This window comes from Solanum tuberosum, unplaced genomic scaffold, assembly GCF_000226075.1.
Source record: "Solanum tuberosum cultivar DM 1-3 516 R44 unplaced genomic scaffold, SolTub_3.0 scf00214, whole genome shotgun sequence".
NCBI classification, from domain to species: Eukaryota; Viridiplantae; Streptophyta; class Magnoliopsida; order Solanales; family Solanaceae; genus Solanum; species Solanum tuberosum.
Window position 1 is genome coordinate 931,537 of NW_006239139.1, and position 22,979 is coordinate 954,515.

Genomic DNA, 22,979 nt, shown 5'->3' on the forward strand with positions numbered 1-22,979 from the left:
TTTTGTGTGTACCCAAAATTAAAAATAAAAGAATAAAAATAATCATTTCTCTTATCCCCACCATCATCCCATCATGACAATAATACTAATTAAAAGAATATAAATATGTGAGTTCATATCAAGTTTGAGTCCCGGATATCTTAATTAAGAATAAGATATTACAAAAAAGAATTAAAGAGAAAATGAACAAGACATTTGGATAATTGAGAGAAAATTTTATATTAATGAAACTAATAATTTTATTAGATGGACAATTTAGTTGGATCCCCATTTAAGAGTTGGATTACATTATAATAAATTAGGGTTGATTTAAAATAGTTTAATAGGAAGATATCATGAAATTAATTGTTTTTTCAATATTATTTTCAAGTGTATCGGGTCAAAATATGAATCATAAGTGATTTTATAGAAAAATAATTTTTTTTAAAATATCATTTTTATTATTTATTTGAGAAGGGTTTAAATTTGGACCAATCGCATTAAGCAATATAATAAATAAACATTTAATAATTTTACTTTAAGGGAGCTATTAAAAATAAGGGCGAATATGAGTCAAAGGATTAACATCAAGGGTATTTTTGAACCGAAAGGTGAATGTCAGGGGTATTTTAGGGCGATAGGTGGATGGAGGGTAATTTTGTTCCAATTCAAATACTTGAGGGGCATTTTAAACCCTTCTCCGTTTTTTTTAAAAAGTAAATGGTAATTAAAGAGCAAAAAACCAAAAAAAAAGTTTACACTAATACTCTCCGCTCACTTTTACTTATCACTATGATAAAAATATATTTTTACTTTTACTTGTCACTTTTAGGCTTTAGCATATCAAGTAAAAAAATATTTTTTCTTCATATTTTATCCTTAATACACATTACTTATTCCCTAAATTATTTTCCAATGACCTAAAACTATACATAAGAGTATATTCAAATATAATACTCATATTGATTAGTCATTGTTTTGTAAGGGGCATACAAAGTTTAAAGTGGACAAATAAAAATAAACAGAGACAGTAGCAAGTTATGTAACACCAACATCCTGTCTATGGCAAAGTCTATGAATGGTCCGACTTGGAGTCATAATCGAAGATGACACTTGCTTAATAGACTTAATTAAAAAATAAAGCCACACTTTTGCTATCAACTAACTTTTGATACGATAGTAAACAACATGCTGCATGAGGGGAATTTTCGGGCAACACAAAAATCCTGCCTATGACAGGACCATGAGGAGGGTTGGGGTGGCCCGCACCAGAGTTTCACTTGTAAATTTTCGAATTTCGTATTTTAACCATTCAGGAAGGCTAGGACAAATGAGAAGAAATTACGAATAGGTAAAAATTTCTCAAATTTTAATTGAATTCTCTTTGAGTCATTTCATCAAACACCTTACATGCAAATCACGAGTTGCTTTAATTTCACATAGAATATGCTTTTTTGGTAGTGGATTTGTGGTAGTGACTGATTCCCTGTAAAGTGAATTGAAGTTTGTAAATGTAGAAGTCGATTTGTTTGGTACGCGAGATAAGGTGAGATATCCCATAATTAAGTTTGAAACAAAATTTATTTATACGGTATTTGATTGACGATATAAATTTATCCACCGTTAATCAAACATAATATAAATTTTATCCCATAGACTTTTACATATAAATTTATGCTTCGCGTTGAAAGTACTGAGTTTAGATGAATGCGGTACTGTACATGAGATAGAAATGAGTCAAGGACTCTATGGAGCATTATTGAAGGTTTCAGTTTTATAAAGTAAGAAAAAGATAAGCTATTCTATGCTGTAAGGGCCCAGACGTGGAAACAACATGAAAAAGTGAAAAGGGGATTGTTCTTTTTTTATAACCCACACATTAGGAGCGGATAGCTTTTGCCTAGATCATGTATATGTATTAAAAAATCTAGTAGAATATCTAAAAATATTTGATTGTAAACCCAATTAGGATCTATGTTGCTCGGACTCTCAAAAAATATCATGTTGGATCCTCCAAAAATGCACTGGTTTTGAAGGATCCGACAAATTAAATCAATCAACATTTTTGGACAGTCCAAGGGGCTTAGATTATGATTATACATTAACTTGAGGTTATTGTAGGAATCTACTTCTTTTTAGACTGTTTTTTCTTGAGCGGACGATGTGACAAAAACAAACCTAGCTCTTTACCTTTTTGGTAGGGTAAGGTCTGGGTATGTTTTACCAGGGGCGTAGCTATGCTCTTGTCAATGTCCAATTGTTTATCATATATACAAAGTAAAACAGTAAAAAAAAGTGGTTAAATAACATATTCTAGACATTCTTGACACAACAATGTGATGCAGTCCAGTGATTTCAGACGTCTTGTAAAAGTCAAAGACACACAAACTTAAAAGTGTTCATATGTTTGAATCTCACTAGCATCAACTCTTCTTTTCACTTTTTAAGAAGAGTAGCCAATTGATTCGAAAAATACGTGTCCAAAAATATTAATGATTAATATTACGTAGTTTAATTTTAAAGTACACTCATTTGTGCAAAAAAAATCCTGGACTCCACTTTGTGAGACTACACTAGATATGTTGTTGTTGTAGGAATCTTTAAAATTAAAATCTTGGATCCACCTTGGCGACACACATTATTGGGTATACTTGGAGAAAGAATGCTATTATAAAGGTATGGGCAGATATTTGAGGAACTATTTGGTTAATAAAGCATTTCTTGTGAGCTAATATGGCAATGTTCATGTATGTTTACAGGATTTTCATTTCTCTTTTGCTGATTTTGGTCCATTGTGAGGTGACTGTTGAACAGGTTACACACGGCCCTCTACGCAAAATCTGTACATTTACTAGGCGTGATAAAACTATAGCAGAAACACCTCCTCTTGCCAGAGAAGATGGTAAGATTGAGATTGTCATACTCTTTAAGGCTACTTGGCCATTGTTTACGTTCTACGCAAGTTTAACTTGTCGACGTGCTTCCTGAAAACCTATGTTTTGTCAAACTCTTTATAAATGTCAACAGGTAGGTGTGTGTCGGATTCTCCAAAAGTAGTGTACTTTTAGAGACTTCGACATGTGTGCTTCATAAAAATGAAGAGTTTGCGCAACTTAGCTGAAATCATGGTATTTGTCCACCAAAAGATATTGTTGCTGTCAAAGTCATAGTAATCCATTGTTGTCTGAATTCACAGTTGAAGTATTTTTAACTTGCCTTGTTATATTTTTGAATTATCTTTCCATTTTGTACTGTTTTCATTGACTTCTTGTTGAGACTATATTAAGATGCTTGGATCCATAGTTTTTAAATTCTGAAGTGTTAAATAAGCAAACATCTCCTTCTCTGCTACTTTATTTCTCTGTTTTTCGTTTAAATTCTTTTTATTTGTCTGCAGACATGGATTTTGTTGACTGTCTTGTTTGGATTATGTGACATATATGGTTTTTATGTCTTCGTCTAAAAAATTATCGCTTGCTTTGTTTATGGTAAAGATAACATAATAACTTTTTATGCATCGGCTATTACTGTTGAAATGAAAGCTGAATAACCTTTACGGGCTATGCATATAGTATTTGTTTTCGAAATATTCATGACATCACAGGTTATCCATTTTAATTTTTTCCCCCCAATATTTCTGTGTGTGGATGCCAGAGGATGTCATCACTGAGCTGCTTCGGTGTAATTCAAGAGTATTACCGCCAAGGTGTTTGATAACTGGAAGTAATTCCAAAGTTATTTGCAATTGTACTGTTGAGAATCATAAAATATGTCGAGTGGTGGAGATGTATGCTTCTAATCCAAGTTATTTACTATTATTATTGTTTTATTTTTTTGATTCATCGACTGTTCTTCTTGTTAATTGATTTTCTGAGTAATACGTTATTTGGAAATAATACAGGTCCTTTGATAGAATAAGCTGGAGATATTGATCGGATTACATTCGCCTATTTTTCTAATTATAATTTGCACTGATATAATTAGTGATCCATTATGCCATCATTTTTTGGGAGTTTAATTTGGGGATTTGTTCATAGGGAGCAATATATGCTTGTGCTCTTCGGCACTTTGCCTTCCTAATATTCTTCATGCAGTGTTCATGCTACTTTTGTTTTAATAACCGTAGTGTCAGGGCCAGCTTGCGTGCACCTAGACTAATTTCTATATATGTCTCTTTACATTTCTATATATGTTGATTAATAAAGTCCGTTGTACTAAAAGGTTTTCCATGAAGCAGGAATATTCATCTTTGCCTACTCGACCAAAAATGAATTCAAATAATTTCACTATAATTATAGCAACATCTGCACAATTTCACCACTAAAATGTAAAGCAACTTAAGAGACATTTTAAGTTAGTACTTTTCATGCCAAATATGTGCTAATCATCCTTGTTTTATGTTCATTATTACTGTTTGAAGTTGTGGTCTCAAGGGAGTTAAAATTTGTAGTATTTGTTTTTAACTATGCAACTTCTAGTTTCTGATTGATGTCTTTGCAACATAATGAACTGCAGAGATTTCTCCGATAGACGAATAGAAGGTGGGATCCCTCAGAACATTGGAAACCTTAAATATTTGACTACTCTGTAAGGATACCTAAACAATATATTCTTTTTGTATTGTGCTTTTCGAAGGGGATCCTTGGGGTAACTAGTAAAGTTGTTGCCATGTGACTAGAAGATCACACGTCCAAGCCATGGAAACAGTCTCTTGCAGAAATGCAAGGGAAGGCTGCGTACAGCTAGACCCTTGTGGTCTCCCCCTTCCCCTGGAGCTTTAGTGCATCGAACTACCCTTTTCTTAAATACTATGACCGGTAGGCATTTATATTTTGAGGCAGGAGTGGGAAAAATGGAATGCATGCCCCAAGAGATATGCATAAGTCGGAAAGCATTACAAAAAAATAGTGCAATGTTCTTAAAGATGTTAATCACCTAGTGTTGCATATCAAAAACGACACTAGATTTAAACACATCATTACTTGAATAATAGCAGGGGAGCTCACGGCTAAAATCTTAACGTCTTAAGCACTCATATTTGAAAGTGATCTTATCTCTTGGGGCTTGCATTCCACCTTTTCCAGGTATACTAGTATAAATTACTAAATAAGAGGTTATCAAACTCTAAAAAAAATCTCAATATTATAAAGTCTAAAACTAAACTACTTCATATCCAAGATTCGATAATGTGCTATCCTTTATGAATCTATCTACTTTGGTTGATCACAGTAATTTGGATAGAAACAAGTTGAATGGACCAATTCCTGAATCATTTAAAGAGCTGACGCGACTAACGCATATGTGAGTAGTTTCATAACTTCGGCTGCAAACTTTTCATTATATTCTCCATCCTTCACTGTGTCCATTAGAAATTTACTCATCTATTTTTGAAGTCTTTCATTACTATGCATACGATGAAGCCAATTAAGGAATTCTTTTTCTTTAATTACCTCTAATGCTTATAATGTTTTATCTGACAGTTCTCTCTGTGATAATTCATTAAACGGAACCATTCCACTTTCCCTTGGTGAGATGAAGTCTTTACAAAAAATGTAAGTCATCAGCTTACCTAATTATGTCCTTATGTTGGTGTTTGTACCTATTTGGGTATGTAAGCTTTAAGAACCATTAGATTATTGGCGTTCCAATAACGAAAATTGTGAGTGAAGAATATTTTATAATCTAATGGTGACAATTCTATTAGCCCTAATTTGATGTTAACATCACGCTTAGATGGTTTTTCCCCTCGTTTAAGTGTATCCAGATTATATACATGTCTGGTGACCTACATGATTAAAATTAGCAATAGCTACGTATAAAAGTTTGTTTTAAAGCAAAAGGTTGAGGAAATAATGTTGTTGTGATGGTGAATATTGGAAAAAAAGAGATTTGTAGTGATGGCGGATATCGTGGAAATGAAAACCTAAGAACTATTTGGAATAGTAGTTTTACGCGTACTCAATAGACTAGTACTTAGGAAACTAAGGGGGCTTCAATCACGACAATGAGCGCCTTTAACTCTGCATTCTTACATGTCAACTGATGCAGAGTTAACATGGATCCGGCATTTTAAAATTGGATTTTGAACCAATGAAGACGGCTCAACTAGAAAATTCACTCAGAATTCTATCTTGGGATCGTATTTAATCATTACAATCTAACCTTGGTTGATATTACAGATCTTTGTGCAAAAACTTCTTCAATGAAACAATTCCTCCAAATTTGAAGTCTCTCAAATCTTTAGAATATTTGTAAGTCTAAAGCTGCATCTTATATTGTCTTTTATATTGCGAAATAAATTATTACTATCTAGTCATCTTAGTTCATAATATATTTATTTTCTTCTTGTCCTTTCAGAGATTTGAGCTATAATTTATTATCAGGGAACATACCTGAGCTGGGAGGAATTGGGACCCTCACCGAATTGTAAACGCCTTGATAAGATCCATACTTGTACTTCCCAATTAGTTTGGCTTAAACTTTAATTCCCATCTATTTTCCTTCACAATTAGGAACCTGGCGGATAATCAACTCTCGGGTGAACTCCCGGACAGTCTCACAAGTTTTGTGAATCTTGAGGAGTTGTAAGTATATTTTTGTTAGTTACTTTTGGGTGCATGTACCTAACGAAACAGGGATACTTATTATTAAGTTGTAAATGATTTCAGGCAGTTGCAGAACAATGAATTTGTTGGTGCCTTGCCGTCGAGCTTCCATAGTTTGGTGAACCTGAAAACTTTGTAAGTATCAACTCTCTTATCTTTCCACTACTAAGAAAATCATTATTTTCCCATTGAAAAATGTTCGGTGGCTACTCCCACAGATATTTTGATTGAAACAATGAGAAAAGAATAATACTAGTGTTTTCATATGGAAAAATTAGGAAGTTTTACACTAATTGTAACGAGAATTTGTTTCCCATCATGAGCTGGTTAGGTTGAAATGGGGTGGGAAATCATGTTTTATAACACAAATTTCCTATTAAGCCTCTGTTTTTTAGTAGTGTTCAATCTCATTAGCATAGAATTGGAACACGAAGAGAGAGAGAGATTAAGTTTTAAATCAATTGTTTATCTTCTTTCTTTGTAGCGATGTGCGAGGGAACAACCTCAATGGAACAATCCCAGATATTTTCAGAGGGTGGGAAAAGCTGCTTATCATGTAAAACTCACTAAGTAACTGTACACTTTTATACTATCTATGCATGTGTTTAGCAAGACTACTGATTTATTTTTTCTGCACATGTTGAGAAGGAATCTGATGGGGAATAATTTTTCTGCACCATTCCCTCCCACTTTCTCAGAGCTGAAGAATCTACAACAACTGTAAAATCCTATAGCTTTTCCGATATACGCATCCTTGAAAGGAGTTCTCCCAAACTTTGAATTATTATGGATTATGTAATATCTACTTTCAGGTATATCAGTGACTCAGTTGGAGAACAGTACTCATTTCCAAAGTTATCCACAATAAAATCTTTGACAACTTTGTGAGTCCCGTGGCACCCAAAACTTTCATGCTTATTGGAATAATAGTTTTTTCTTTTGCTTTTCTCCTAAAATAGAATTCTATTTTCCAATTTTCTGTTTATCTAGGACATTGAGGAATTGCTCACTAAAAACCGGAATCCCTGATTGGATATGGAAAATACCTCAACTAGAGTATCTGTAAGAAAGCTTCTGCATGCAGTAACTATCTCCATATTCGTTTACTTCACAAAGAAAAGGATGTGCTTTTTGATAGGGGAAAGTCGATGCTTCAAATGTTCTCCTCTTTGACTGCTTTTTTCAAATGAAACTATTATATTATGAGGTTTATGAGAAAATAAGTTGTTTGTTGATAAAAGAGTTCCGTCAGGCTAAGCTCTTAAAGTGTGCTATCTTTGTCTTGCTCTCTTCCGTTTAACATCATACAGTAAAGTGCGTGGAACAAAGTGGAAAAACTACTTGATTGCGTGTAAACCTGTCACTAAATAGGCGATTACATGTTTCCTTAACAAATATATAAAGTAATACTACTTTCTTTTCTCCTGATGCAGGGACTTGAGTTTCAATAATTTGTCTGGTGTAATTCCAGAAACTGGTCCCAAATCACTGAAATTTATGTAAGTGATCTTGCTTCTCTAACTAATCATTAAATATACGTGATCTTATTTTTGTAATGAATTGTGGATATAAAATTCATCACTGCAAGAAAAGCTTTTATACCTCTTTCCTTTTGGCTATATCTTTCTTCTATGCATTTCTTGTTGAAGCTAGTAATAGTTTATACATCTCAAAACTCAAGTTTTTTTTTCGATAACAGCTGATATGGATTTCTGTTACTATTTGTTGTTTCTTGTACATTGACTATTGCATTGTTTTGTTGTAGCTTCCATTCTGTTATTTGTTATTATCTATAGTTTTTGTACTTGTATTACTTCTTTTTCTCGACTTCTTCCGGACTTTCTTTTCTTGAGTCGAGGGTCTATTGGAAAAAATCACTCTACCTCTAAGGTAGGAGTAAGGTTTGTGTATACTCTACCCTTTCCGGACCCCACTTTGTGGGACTATACCGGGTATGCTGTTGTTGTTGTATAACAGCTGAGGCGGATCTATAGATGGAAAGCTTTTGAAGTGAACATTGGTTTCATACTAATTGCAACGTAACTTACGGTACTTGTGTATTAGATTGTGTGATTCTGGTGTTGTTTGAATATCAGAAATTGTGTGATAGCTCGCATTTGATGAATACTTGAGCTCTGTGATGTCGAAAAATTGATCTTTTATCACATTTTTTTCTTTCTGTCTTGTTTTAAGTGTCATAATCCAATGCATTGTTTCCAGATTTCTAAGAAAAAATAAACTCACTGGGACAATTCCAGCTTGGGTCAAGGATTATCCATACGTGTAAGTACCTTTTGCATTAATATATTACTTTTTTGGTTGTAATTAGTCGAGGTGGGGAAAAGCTGGCTTGCACACCACGGTTATCAAAAAAATAAAAGAATGGCAAACACTTCATGTTTTGCAGAGTGACTTTTATTCTTAGTACTGTCCAAACCACAACACGTGACGCTGAAAGATCACTGGAATCATAGCTGTAGTCAATGGAACAACGAAGATTCAAATGATTTCTACTTATAATAACATATCTAAACTTTTCCTACTCAAGGCCTCTCAACCTGTAAATTGGGATGCAAAACATGTTTCTTAGTCATAGACACAATCTTCACTTTTCAAACAATTTGCAATCGCCAACTCATTTGTTCATGTCTCGCACATTAGTTGATGGAACGGGTTGTTGTTGCCTCATATGGTTTTAGACAGTCCTCATCTCATGAGCTAGCTTTTGCGGATGAGTTCATCATTAGGCCCATTTTTGTTTTGGTCATTATCTCTTTCCATTAAACTACCATATATTCTTAGGCCAATTATTTCTTTTTCTGTGTTCTTGTTTTTACTCTTCTATCCATTACTTGGATATAATTGTTGTTGGGGAACAATGAAAAATCACACTAATAGTAGTTGATTTAACATGATTTTTTGCCTCGGCTTTCTCTTTTCATTAATGTCTACAACATATTATGCCACTCACTCGTCCAAGTTGAAGTGCAGGGATCTTTCTGAAAACCATTTCAACTTGAGCCAAATAAAAAAGACAAATCCTAACTTGTAAGTGTGATTTTCACATATCTAGAAAAAATCTTATTTATGTGCTTCTGAGTAGCTTTTCTATTCCCGAATCCAATTATATTTCCCTTTACCAGGAATCTGTTCGCGTGCTGCTTCAATGAAGCGGAAGAGTAAGCTCCTCCACCTGTATCTCCACTAAGAGGAAAAAAAAGAAGAAGAAATAATTTAGTCTCGGAAGAAAATTGGTCCGAGTTCTATACTTAACTTTGTGCATAAATTTGAATTTAGGGTTGCAAAGCAGGACCAAGTTGATTTACATTGTAAGAATGGAGCTCAGTTAGGTAAGTATTAATTAACAACTTCACACATGAAGTGATTTCAGTATACGTCTTATGTTATGTTCCTTATGACTAACTTCACACATAATTATTTCAATAGTTAAATGTGTTAGTATCATGACTCGTGATAAGATTGCTGTTTTTCTAGTTTGTCGTTTCCACACTAAAGTTGCTCGCATTTTGAGATCTCAAATGCACCATGTACTAAAATTTGTGTATCCATTTGTAGATGACCATTTGTATATAAACTGCGGTGGTGAGTCTGTATCAGTTAACGGAAATGTCTATGAAGCTGATGTACATGAAAATGGTGGATCAACTTTCTTCATGAGTAATAATTCAAATTGGGGCTATAGTAGTATGGGAACCTTCTTATGGGCAAAACGTAACAGGTACACTCTAAATGATGTATGCGAAGTTCATACTGGTGATGCCGAATTGTATGGAACAGCACGTTTATCCTCAATCTCTTTGAAATATTATGGATTTTGTTTGGTACCCGGTACGTACAAAGTGATTCTTCACTTTGCTGAAATATCTAGTAGAAAATATAGACTTTCGCATGGCAAAACAAGGCGAGTCTTTGATGTAGAAATCCAGGTAAGGTACCAAAACCACCTTGTTGATCCGTACGCAAACATATAGAAGATCTTTACAGAATATTTATGCAGGGAACAAAGGTGCTGACAAGCTTCAACATAGAAGCAGAAGCAGAACGACAAGCTGTGAATGAGCCTATAACAAGGGAATATTCCGCTGAAGTGCGTAACAATCTACTCGAGATTCACTTATACTGGTCTGGAAAAGGGTCAATCTTATACCCATCAGATAACTATGGGCCCCTTATATCTGCAATTACAGTAACTCTAGGTATTCATTCTGTGTCCAACTGTTACACTGTTTTACGAAGGGGAGCCTTGGAGCAACAGTAAAGTTGTCTGCGTGTGACCTATAGGTCACGGGTTCGAGCCGTGGAAGCAGACACTAATGTTCATATTAGGGGTAGGCTATGTACATCACACCCCTTTGGGTGCTGCTCTTCCTCGGACCCTACGTGAACGCGGGATGCTTGTGCACCGAGCTACCCCAGACTGTTTACCATTTTACATGGTTTTTGTCCCTATGTTGTGACTGATATTTCATGGTAACAATTTATGAACCAGATCAATCACATCTGTCCCTTGGAGTGCTTGTTGGAATTTCAGGATCTGCATTACTTTTTCTAATATTGTTCATTGTTTTTTCCTGGATGTACCAAGACAAATTACGTCGGGAAGGTAACACTACTTTTATTATGGATTTTATTTTGGTTTCCATTGGGATTTGAAGCGAAGCAATCTTTGAGGCGATCTCCAAAATCTGAAAATGTTATCTCTCCTCTTTACTTGCCCTTTACCATCCTGGAAAGGAGACCCAAGATCCATTTCTTATCATGGCATCAATATCAGATCTATCCCAATTCTTAGTTTACCGATGTTAGGCCCCCATATTATGTTTTCCACCCTCCCGTTGGTAAGCTTGGGCATAGGTTGGAGGGGTGCTAAGTTGTCCCACATTGGTCGTTAGCTTTTGGGGTTGAGTTAAGCCCAAGATACATTTTTATCTAGTTATCGGTTTTAATTACCACCATATGAATCATAAGACACTTTATTTGTAGTAAGCTTCTTTACTTTCTTTCTGTTTTCCACTCAACTGATATTTATTTACTAATAATGTGCTGATATAGAGCTAGAACTTATTGAATTCTACCCTGGAGGGCTTTACAACTATCAGAAAATTAAAGCTGCCACAAATAATTTTCATGATGGCCGCCGGCTTGGTGAGGGAGGTTTTGGGACCGTCTACGAGGTTAGCTAGAATCTTTAACTCATTGCAGGTTATGATTTTTTGTGTTCTTTGTGATATGTCTTTGACAGTTTTAGTCCGCCTTTGTATTCTTCATTTTCTTTCCGAAAAGATATTCTCTCATGACAAAAGTTGCAGTACTAATATTGTGTAGCTGCACTATGCACAACCTTTCTCCGTTTGCTAGTTGGATGACCGGACATCTAGATATATACTCCCTCCATTTCAATTTATTTGGCCTATTTTGTCTTGGCACGGAATTTAAAAAGTAAAGAAGACTTTTGAATAATGTAATCTTAAACTAAAGATAAAGATATATAGAATGTACTGAAATTCCCTTCAATCTTGTGGTCTTAAACATGTCAGGTGTTAGAATTTAAAAAGTTACCAAAAAAGGGAAGGCACATTATTTTTGAAATAGACTAAAATGTAAAGTAAGACAAACAAATTGAAACGGAAGGAGTAATTATTTTGTTTCTCTGATTCACAATTTCATCATCTAAAACACTTTACCAACATCCAGGGCACTCTTTTGGATGGGACTGCCATTGCAGTTAAAAAGCTTTCGACAACAAAAGAAGGAATGAACGAGTTTGTGGAAAAGAGTCGTACAATTGCTGGCATGAAACATCCAAATCTTGTTACACTAATGGGATGCTGTGCAGGAAAGAACCAACTTCTGCTTGTCTATGAGTACATTGGAACTAAATCTCTTGAAGATGCATTATTCGGTAACGTCTTCCATTTATGAAAAATTTCTTCATTAAGCCTCTGTAGTTGTAGTAAAGAATTTAGTTGTACAAATTAAACGTCGAGCTTTGGCTACTTACAGGTTCAGACGAACTTATAAGAGCAAGACTAGACTGGCCAACAAGATATAGAATTTGTCTTGGGCTAGCAGAAGGTTTAACTTTTCTTCACGAGGGGTCCAAACTTGAAATTATACACGGGAATATTAAACCAGCGAACATTCTTCTTGATAATGATCTGAATCCGAAGATATACGATTTTGGATTTGCAAAGCTTTATCACAAGCAAAAGTCAGAAGGAACAATGTAAGGAAACACACTAACAAATTATATTTCAAAAAGAGTTAATAGCCAAAAACACACCTAAAATATCCCGGTTTTCTTAGTTTCATACCTGAACTAAAAGGTGTGCGAGTTTCCTACCTGAACTATCACCAACTATTTACCAAAACACACCTCAACTATTACCTTAAATATCACCATCATCATTCAGGTAGCTGGTGATCGTTCAGGTAGGAAACTCGAAAAACCTGGATACTTTAGGTGTTATTTTGACCTTTCACTCTCTTTCAGATACAAATTAGTAATACTTTAGGTGTGTTAAAACTTTGTATACATTGGCTATTACAATTGCACTTCTCAGTAATGGAAGCCTTTTGCAGGTCATACTCCGCGCCTGAAGTTAAAGATCGCGCCTTAGAAGCCAGCGCGGATGTGTATAGCTTTGGAGTTGTCATGCTTATACTTGTCAGCGGAATGAAAATCAAGACCCCGAGGGCAGGTGGTGACACTGAATACCTCGTTGATGAGGTGAGTGAGACTCGATTAACTGCAATAGTAATGTACATTAATTTAGGAAACTAGACAAAGTTATTGGTTTGTTTCGACTACTATAGGCACAAATAAAGAATCGGAGGGGAACTCTAATGGATTTAGTCGATCAAACTCTGAATTACGACTGGGAAGAAGCAGAGATGATTCTAAGATTAGCAATCCAATGTATAGACTCACCGCCATTCAGACCAACCATGTCTACAATCGTGAAGATTTTAAGGAAAGAACGTTCAATAGAGACCATTTTGATCAAGCCAAATGGTGATTAACTACAACATCTTGGCGAAAAAGGTTACAAAATCCTGTCCTAGCTGATTGTTCTGCTGAAAAATACCACTCAGATTGAAAAGTGAAGGACTATCATATTTCCTTTAACAATGTGCTTGAGTAAGGGCGGAGCTAGAAGGCAACTTATGAGTTCAGCTGAATCAAGTAGTACGTCCGTCCTAAGTCTTGTATCAATCTATTTGTGTTGTAAAGTTTTCTAAATATGTGCAGATCTTAAATTAAGAGTTCAGTTATTAGCACTTGAAGTCGTTATTGTAAGATTCAGAACCAATTAAATTCAAATGCTACTAGTGTTAATGATTTCTTTTTATGAAAACATCTGTATTTGGTATGAAGGATTTTCTAAAATATCTTCTCCTTTTCTATAAAAACTCTCTTACCCTTATTTTTTTAGGATTTTCATATATTTTGAAAGTCCAACTAATTACCAAAAAAAAAAAGAGATTTAACTAAAATTTGAATTATATCTAAAATTTAAGGGTAAAAATAATAATATTGATAAGAATTTTTTTATATTATTAGCTCTATTTTATGTGTTATAACAGGTAATCTGTCTTATTTTTAAGATTACGAAACTCATATTTTAAGAAGACTTACATAGATACTCTTTAAATGACATGTAAATATAAATTTATTTATACTGGGAGGTGTATATAAACTTTTAAAAAATAACTTCTGGATATATAGAAGTTGAAAGAGTTATCCATTTGGAATTCCAAAAAAAAAAAAAAACGTTTTGTCTTCTTCATCATCAATTCCATTTATATTCATTCTTGTGGCTTAATGCAAAAAAAGATTTTAAAAAATAATTAAGCTTCAATGGAAGTCACAATTCCAAAATGTGACATATTTACGTGTGATATTTGTGTTGATGAGAAATTTGCTACTAATGATATGTTCAAAATCTTAGGCTGCAATCATTCTTATTGCAAAAATTGCATTGCTAAGTACATATCTTCAAAGCTCCAAGAGAACATTTCTCGAATTTCGTGCCCCGTTACAAGTTGTAACGGGCAAATGGAACCGCATAATTGCCGTTCCATTTTGCCTAACGATGTTTTCGTTAGGTGGGGAGATGTGTTGTGTGAGTCTATGATTTTGGAGTACGAGAAATTTTATTGTCCGTTTAAAGATTGTTCCGCGCTTTTTATTGATGAATGCGCAGGTGTAGAAAATATGGTTGTTGTTATAACTCAATCGAAATGCCCGGAATGTAAGAGGTTGTTTTGTGCAAAGTGTAAAGTTCCATGGCATTCAGGATTTGTGTGTGAAGAATTTGAGAAGTTGAACAAAGATGAAAGGGAAATTGAAGGTTTACAACTTATGAAACTTGTTAAGAGTGAAGAATGGCAAAGATGTCCAAGTTGTAGGATGTATGTTGGGAGGTCAGAAGGTTGTGCACAAATGAGATGCAGGTTAGTTTATTTAGTCCATATGATTTTTAGTTTCATGTTTTATATCGGAGATTGTCTCTCTACTTTCGTAAGGTAGGGGTAATAATGTGTACTCACCACCCTCTTTGGATCTCACTTGTGAAATTGAACTGATTATGTTATTACTATATATTATTGTTATTTCCAATAGTCTCAATGTGTTCATTGAGAGTTGCATCTAGTAATCCATGTTTAGGATCGAAATAATTAGGTGTCATGCAGAAGCTAACAAAACAAACCTCGAAAGATCATGAATAAGAAGACAAATGAGAAATATACCAAAAGACACAAAGATTTAACGTGGTTCAGTCAACCGACCTACATCCACAAAAGAGATGAGTAATTCACTATATAAACATGAGAGTACAAAATATAGAGAGAAATAACATCAACCAATTCACTCGAAATACAAGGGGTTCACACAAGTGATAACATATCGCTTGTATCTCACAAAATCATCTTAAACTATAATGTAGAAGGATGGAAATTGTTAACTTTCAAATACTTATAGGATGTTTTTTGCCAAAAAATTATATTTTAAGGTTGTAATTTAAGTTTGGGGTATAGTTTAAGGAAGTTTTCGGCGAAAAACTCCGATATATAGTACACAATTTCTTTTTTAATAGGTTTATATACAACTCCCTTAGTTCTAAATAGATAAATTAGCAATTTTCAGTCCATGAAACGTTGTGTTATTCCGATTTTGATTCTTGTGTAATCCACCTTCACACATCGGATACTTATTGTATCCTCCAAACGTTAGTGCCGTAGATAGAATTTTTTGCAAGACATTGCTCTACAATTAAAATTCCAACTTAAATATTGACCTAGAGACACATATATAAGAAATAATTTGAATATTTAAAGAGTACGAGTAATATAGATCATCGATTGTATACTGAAAACTAAATACATCATTGGTGTCTTTTCACAATTGCAGGTGTGGATGCAACTTTTGTTACAAATGTGGAGCTCATTCAAGTGATCACTACTGCAATAGTTGTGGTACTTAGAAGACATTTACTTTACTTTTAAGGTTTTTTAGTTTTTTTTTATGTGTTTTGTACTTTTGTTTCAAGTGTTTTTGGGAAAATAGGAGTGAGTTGTACTAATAACTTAGAGGGCTACTTATCATAATTAAATGGAGCAATTTGTAATTTATACCTTATTCTATATGTTTTTGTTGATGATTTCCATCTTGATCGCCTTAGTTAACTCGCAAATTATAAAAGATCCCTTTTCTCAATTATTTATATTTATGAGGGACAAACTAGTTACATTTATTTAAATTGTTTACCATGGATTTTTCGATTCTGTATTAAAAAAAAGTCATTGTCATGAAGTTTCAAATTCAATACGTGAAACTCTATTACGTATAAAATTTAATAGATGCAATTTAAAAGTCCGTGATAGTAACTATTTTTCAATCATAGGCAGAAAAGATAATGCCAACGATATAGTTATCTTTGTTAAAGGGGGTTTAACTTAATCTCATTCGTCAGAAAATTACATTACGTAGATTTGTATAAATAAATATATTTTAGGGAAAAGGGTCAAAAATACCCCTCAACTTTAGTTTATTAGTTGACTATACCCCTGCCGTTAAAACAAAGTTATTTATACCCTTGTCGTTACTAATTTCACCATTTTATACCCCCTCAATTGACGGAAATCCCCAAACTAACTCAAATTAACCAATTTTTACTTAAATTGCCCAATTTTAACCCGACCCGACCCGACCCGACCCACCCAATAATATAACCCATTTTTGTTCTATCTTCATTCTTGTTCATCTTCATCTTCATCTTTAAACTTGTGGATTCCGTAGCTTTAAGTTCTTCCGAAAAATTCCCAATAATGTTCTTAAGCTGACATAGGTTGATACATAAGCATTACTATTCATCTATTTATAATTTTTCCCATACCTGCTCGATATAAAGTTCAATGTTGGTGGCTGGTTCCTTGTGAACTATGCGAGGCATAAGAAGATTCCAAAGAGGTATGTGTTCCTTTTTTTAGTACTAATAATTTAGTATAGTTTTTGGTATATATTAATATCCCTGATACAACTATTCCCAATTGAAAATTTCATTTTAATTACTTGAAACATGAACTGTATCTCTAACTTCAGTCTGGTGGCCTTTTTATTTTATTTTATTTTGATCGATAGAGCTAGGTCTTCCTCTCTGATTCCAAGAACTGGTCAAACATGGAAAACTGACTCTGCTCTCTGCTCTCTCATCCAGACCCACATCGCTAACAGTGTCCAGCCACCACCGTGAAATCCTAACTCCGGTAGACCGGAGGAAATCATCAACGACGAATTAGAGCTCCAAGCTCCAGTAATTCAGACAATTTTTTAGATCTGACTGAAAAATAATGCTCCGATTATCTGTATTTAATCATTGTTGTGTTCTTGTGTTTTTGGGCTCATAGCCATTATTACATTATTTTCGATATTGTTGGGTTGTGTTGGATGATTTTATTGTTTTTGAAAAGGAACACAAGTTTTAAGGATGAAGATGAACAAAATGAAGATGGAACAAAATGGGCTATATTATTGGGTGGGTCAGGTCGGGTTAAAATTGGGCAATTTAAGTAAAAATTGGTTAATTTGAGTTAGTTTGGGGATTTCCGTCAATTGAGGGGTATAAATGGTGAAATTAGTAACGACAAGGGTATAAATAACTTTGTTTTAACGGCAGGGCTATAATCAACTAATAAATTGAAGTTGAGGGGTATTTTTGACACATAGATTTCTATATTAAAGTAGGAGATAAGAGAGGCAAAAGAACTTGCATTGATTTATTTTTATTATTTAGCCCTAAGAGAATTTTAAAATAACTTGATCAATGAAAATTCATATAGTCGATCTCATTGATTACGACTGAAACATAGTTCTTGTATATTTAGGTACTAAGCTACCAAATCAATAACCAACATTCATACAAATGATTAGAAGATAAGTCATTTGAGCTATTTATTTAGTCATCTCTTCTAAGTCACAAATCTGAAAATCTATATCCACAAGTTGAGTAAAATAAGAACCTATCACTAAAATACCCCTAGAGCGACGATAAAAAAAAACTAGAAATCGCGCATTTGCACCTCTGGAGAGATATCTACAATCCGTTCAATATACCTGAAAATACAAAAGAGCATCTCAACATTAGTTCTATTAGTTTCCTTTTGCCCGGAAGACGATATATATGAAATATCTTCCAAGAATGGCGAAATATATGTATGCATATTTATGTACTATGTTCCTCAGACTCTTCAAAAATGTCAACAGTTGCATGTCGGATACTTTAAAAGTAGTGTATTTGGAGAATCCGACATGGGTGCACGTTGCAACAACAATTTTGGAAAGTCTGAGAAACATAGTTTATGGACAGGTTTTCATGTATCACCACTATATCCATTTAAGATCTAATCAAGATTGAGAAAAGAGATCACTGAGTAAAACTCGCAATTATATTCTAAGCAGAGTGCTACATCTACAGAGGACTCGTAATTTTGGGAACAAAAAGAAGAAAGAACAATACTAATAAGTTCAAACGAAATACGTCTTTAAGTACCACAGCGTTTGCAATGGTGATTAGTTGACTCAGCTCCACATTTGTAACAAAAGCCACATCCACACCTGCAAGTGTTAACATAACGAATGCATCACAATTTGGCTACGTAAAGATAAAGTCAGCATTAAACCATATTGCCTATGAGTGGAATTGAAGCATCCAAGTTATCGGCTTTATTGTTTGTTAGCGTAACAAAGAACATTAGCAACAAAGATTTTGTAGAATCGCCAACAAAAATAAACAAAATATGTGACGGTTATTGAAAATAAAAGAGCAGACTATGCATTTTTGCTTAGCTAGATTTATCATAGCTTTAAAAGAACAATGTAATTACAAGCACGCAAGATTTCATTGCAGCCAGCAGCAGAACAAGGATAAAATTGAAAATCCTAATGATACAGGGGCTGTAGTTGAGAATTTAACACAACTAATTATACGCATACACACACATAGCTGCCTTTGCTTCGGTCAACTCTCTGCACCGACCCTCTTCATCAGTCGACATGGCAAATCAGAGATGTGTGTACGCTTACAAGCAATCAAATTCTTATAAACAAGTAGATAATTTTCGAGGTCGCGCCTGTATTATGGCTTCGGTCTTCCCTTTGTACTTGGGAATTGGCAACACTGGAAGACAAGACAAGGCAAGGGGTAGGGATAAATCTTCCTAGGTGTTGCTCTACCAAAGTAGTCAGCCTAAACTTCGGTTCTCGTAACCATGTCTATTCTTTCTCACTCCTTAGGTACTTTTTTCACATCATCCGTAATTTTTTACTTTTTCTAAAGTGTGGAGCAAATGGCACCCTCCACTTCTACTTCTGACTAAAGGCAAATAACATATATTGAGCAAATAGATTAAAACATCTAAGCTTAGACATCTTTGATCACAAAAACCATATACTCCTTCGACTTCAAAAAGCACGTCCCTTTCATTTTTTGGCAAATTTTTAGTCCTAACTTACATGACATGCTTAAAACCACAAGATTAAAGAGTATTTTCATACATTTTACACATCTTTAGTTTAAGAGGACCACAAGATTAAAACAACTTATAGTCAAAACGAAACAGATAAATTGAAACGGAGAGAGTAACTAACTAGCTAACCTACAAACCATTTGGGCGCAACCAGCAGCTCTCGCGACATATATCCTACACCGCGGACATCTCTGCCATGCTTGACCCTTAGCAAGTTGCATAAGCTGCAAATCCTCTTTTTCCCTCTCGTCCTTATTCAACTTCTGAAATTCTTCACATACAATCCCCGAATGCCAAGCAACTTTACACTTGGCACAGAACAACCTCCTACATTCCGGACATTCGGACTGAATCACAACAGAATTCTTACCATTTTCATCAATCAAAAGAAGCGCGGAACAATCCTTAAACGGACAATAAAATCTCTCCGAACCCATAATCAATGCCTCACACAACACATCTCCCCATCTATCAAAAACTTCCTTAGGCAAAATCGAACGACAATTATACGGCTCTAATTGCCCATTACAACCCGAAACAGGACATGAAATTCGACATATATTTTCTTGAAGCTTCATACCAATATACTTAGCCATACATTCTTTGCAATAAGAATGACTACAACCCATAATCTTGAAAACTTCATTAACACATTTTTCATCAACACAAATATCACAAGTAAACAACTTATCAACCAACTCATTCACATCATCATCATCATCGATAACAATCGACTTGATATTCGAAACCCCTTTCGATTTTTGTACAAATTTGGTACCCAAAAACTCAATTTCATCATCAGAAATATCAATCATCACTTTTTTTGTACCACTGCAGCTAGGTTTTGAACAAAAGTAATTTTCTACTGAAATTGGTTTAATAAACTTTTTTCTTTTACCTTTTGAAGCTTTTGGGGTTTCATATATGACTAAAATATCATCGTTATCATCAGCAATATCAATAATCTTCACACCCAAAGAAGAAGAATTTGCCACTTCCATTTTTTGTAAAAAAAATTAATCTTTTTAGCATTAAACAGCAAGAATATATATTTATATAGTGAAAATTTGCTAGAATTTGAAAAGGTTTATAGTAACCTTTACGATTCTGAAGAAAACAATTTTTCTTTTTCGTATTTGGTGAAGAAGAAGAAGAGAATAAGATTCGTTAGGGATTCGGAAAGGAAAAAATTTGAACTTTAAATGCTAATAGGAGTGTGGTTTTTTGTTATTTTTTACATGCCCGCTTTAACTTACTTCGATTTATATTTATGTCCGAAAATTTTTAGTATGCATAAATAGGCATTTAAACTTATATAAAATTGAATAAGTAAACATCTAAGTCTTATGTATATATTTATTTGTTCAACTTTATAAAAGTTTAAATATTTATTTGTGCACATCTAAAATTAAAATTGAAGGGCTTAATTGTAAACTAAAACTAAATTAAAAGACATATTTATATATTATATTTTTTTTATTGGACGTTTGATACTCGCTTTATGATCTGACTAATTGAGAACTAAGTTGACGAAAAGAGAAGGTTGAGAATTATATGAATATAAGTTTAAAATTTAGAAATAAAATTCGTCTTTCGAAAGGTAACTTTATCCTCAAAACTTGAGTATGAGATACTAGGGAACTAATAGGAGTATTTTTTATTAGGAGTGAATATTTGTTTTGTGATATGACTAATTGAATTTTACATTAAGAAGAGAAGTTGAGATTTTGATAAGTGTAAATTTGGAAATATAATCCGATTACTGAATAATTGAAATTCACGTCATCAAGATAAGAAGTTGAGATTATATTGACAAGTCTAAATTTATAAATTAAACATGTCGTCTTTTAAAAAGTACTCCCTTTGTCCTTAATTACTTATCTATTTTTAAATCAAGAAAGGACAAAAAAAAATTCTTATTGTAGCCTCAATTACTTTGAAAAATGTAGAACTTATTAAAAATTCTAAGTTTTTAATTCATTCATTTCATAATTGATAGATGTAAAATGGTAAACTCACTTTGTTAATCATTGTTTTCTTAATAGATGTGTCAATTCAAAAGTGGACAAATAATTAGGGACAGAAGAAGAAGAAGTAATAGTAATTTTTATCTCGAAATTTGAATATTGTGCATGATATTAGTAGGAGTTTTTTTTATTGGGATCGAATAAAAAGGAACCTTTAGTAATTAGTATTATTCTAATGATAAAGATAGCATATAAATATATAATTATTACAAGTATTGTTCTTTTAGTATTATTCTGATAATTAAGATTCACTCTCGAAGTATTTCATGTGGTTACAATTACAATTTGGGTTGTTAAAAAGGTTCTTTTAGTAATTTCAAAATTATTATCGCACGTTTTAAAAAAAATAGCATAGGATTAATACTACGAATGTGATATAAATAACCTCAAAATTTCTTATTCCAAAGTAATAAAAATAATTAATCAAACGCACAGTAAAATAATATCATATTTTATTCAGATGCAATTATGTAATAAATCTATAATGTCTGTACAGGAAAAAGGCACTATAATAATCTGAATAACTTAAAGAATCAGGAAAAAGAAAAAAAAAACAAAAGTTGATTGCCTCAACCTATCGATTGAGTGAGTTGGAGAAGAAAGTATTACAAAGCTATAGCTCTATAAGTTTCGCATCTTAATTACTCTCGCACCAGATAGTTCTCAGCCGCAAGATTAATGTCGGCATGCCCCAATGAGAGAGTACCGTCAAATTGAATATCTCATGGCACCACATCTTTAGATTTTCTTCTTTCACTCTATCAATTTACTTTACCTGAAAATTATAAAGAGCGTCTCAAATAAATTAGTTTTATTAATTCCATGTATGAGCAAAAATATATCAATTTGTACTATAATGGCACAAAATCTTAATGGACATGCCACATATAACAACACAAAACATAGAAAGAAGAAAGGTAAATCAATCACGATGTACTCAAGGATAGGATCTAGTGAACTATGAAAGTAGTTGTGAAAAACTAAAAAAATCAGAAAAATGAGTGTTCAATTCTAAAGAAAGACAAAAATCATCTAAGTAACCTCTTCCTATATAGCATAAATCTTGATAGGCTGAGTTATTTCGTACAAGTAAGTTTAGTGAATGGTGGAAGTAGCTAGGTGAAAAACTAAAAATCATAGAAGTCGAGTGTTCCATTCTAAAGAAAGACAAGAATCGTTTTCCAGTATTTCTTCTATCTAGACTAAATCTTGATAATCAGAGTTATGTCTAGTACATGTACTGATGGGGTAGGGACAAATGTAGGTTATTATGTTTGAATTCGGCTGAATTCAACAACTTTAGCCCATAGTTTTTACA

At 33.5% G+C, this 22,979-nt stretch overlaps 3 protein-coding genes across 6 annotated transcripts; 2 read left to right on the plus strand and 1 right to left on the minus strand.

Annotated features, from left to right (window-relative positions):
- The first annotated feature begins 2,664 nt into the window (after positions 1–2,664).
- LOC102581454 (probable LRR receptor-like serine/threonine-protein kinase At1g53420) lies at positions 2,665–13,982 on the plus strand. 3 transcript variants are annotated; one of them, XM_006356027.2, is made up of 26 exons: positions 2,665–2,881; positions 3,634–3,766; positions 4,495–4,566; positions 5,209–5,280; positions 5,460–5,531; positions 6,159–6,230; positions 6,337–6,405; positions 6,492–6,563; positions 6,648–6,719; positions 7,069–7,140; positions 7,233–7,304; positions 7,397–7,468; positions 7,575–7,646; positions 8,018–8,083; positions 8,805–8,867; positions 9,576–9,632; positions 9,728–9,763; positions 9,882–9,934; positions 10,161–10,531; positions 10,603–10,801; positions 11,095–11,208; positions 11,658–11,779; positions 12,300–12,507; positions 12,609–12,831; positions 13,188–13,335; positions 13,422–13,982. In XM_006356027.2, exons 1-26 carry the CDS (start codon positions 2,713–2,715, stop codon positions 13,626–13,628), a joined length of 2,958 nt encoding a protein of 985 aa, XP_006356089.1. In that variant the 5' UTR covers positions 2,665–2,712; the 3' UTR covers positions 13,629–13,982. The 3 variants fall into 3 exon arrangements, with proteins under 3 accessions (XP_006356089.1, XP_006356090.1, XP_015168155.1); XM_006356028.2 differs by lacking the exon at positions 7,575–7,646; XM_015312669.1 differs by lacking the exons at positions 2,665–2,881; positions 3,634–3,766; positions 4,495–4,566 and adding an exon at positions 4,600–4,796.
- A 682-nt stretch (positions 13,983–14,664) lies between these two features.
- Positions 14,665–16,093, plus strand: LOC102596023 (probable E3 ubiquitin-protein ligase RNF217). Its single transcript, XM_006356065.1, has 3 exons — positions 14,665–14,731; positions 14,813–15,062; positions 16,021–16,093. Exons 1-3 carry the CDS (start codon positions 14,665–14,667, stop codon positions 16,091–16,093), a joined length of 390 nt encoding a protein of 129 aa, XP_006356127.1.
- Positions 16,094–18,009: 1,916 nt separating this feature from the next.
- LOC102596349 (probable E3 ubiquitin-protein ligase RNF217) lies at positions 18,010–20,761 on the minus strand. Of its 2 annotated transcripts, none has more exons than XM_006356066.2 (3): positions 19,764–20,761; positions 18,659–18,723; positions 18,010–18,222 (listed from the first exon to the last, which is right to left on the minus strand). In XM_006356066.2, the coding sequence occupies exons 1-3, from the start codon at positions 20,633–20,635 to the stop codon at positions 18,203–18,205; spliced, it is 957 nt and encodes a 318-aa protein (XP_006356128.1). In that variant the 5' UTR covers positions 20,636–20,761; the 3' UTR covers positions 18,010–18,202. The 2 variants fall into 2 exon arrangements, with proteins under 2 accessions (XP_006356128.1, XP_015168156.1); XM_015312670.1 differs by having other exon boundaries at positions 18,647–18,723.
- Positions 20,762–22,979: the final 2,218 nt, after the last annotated feature.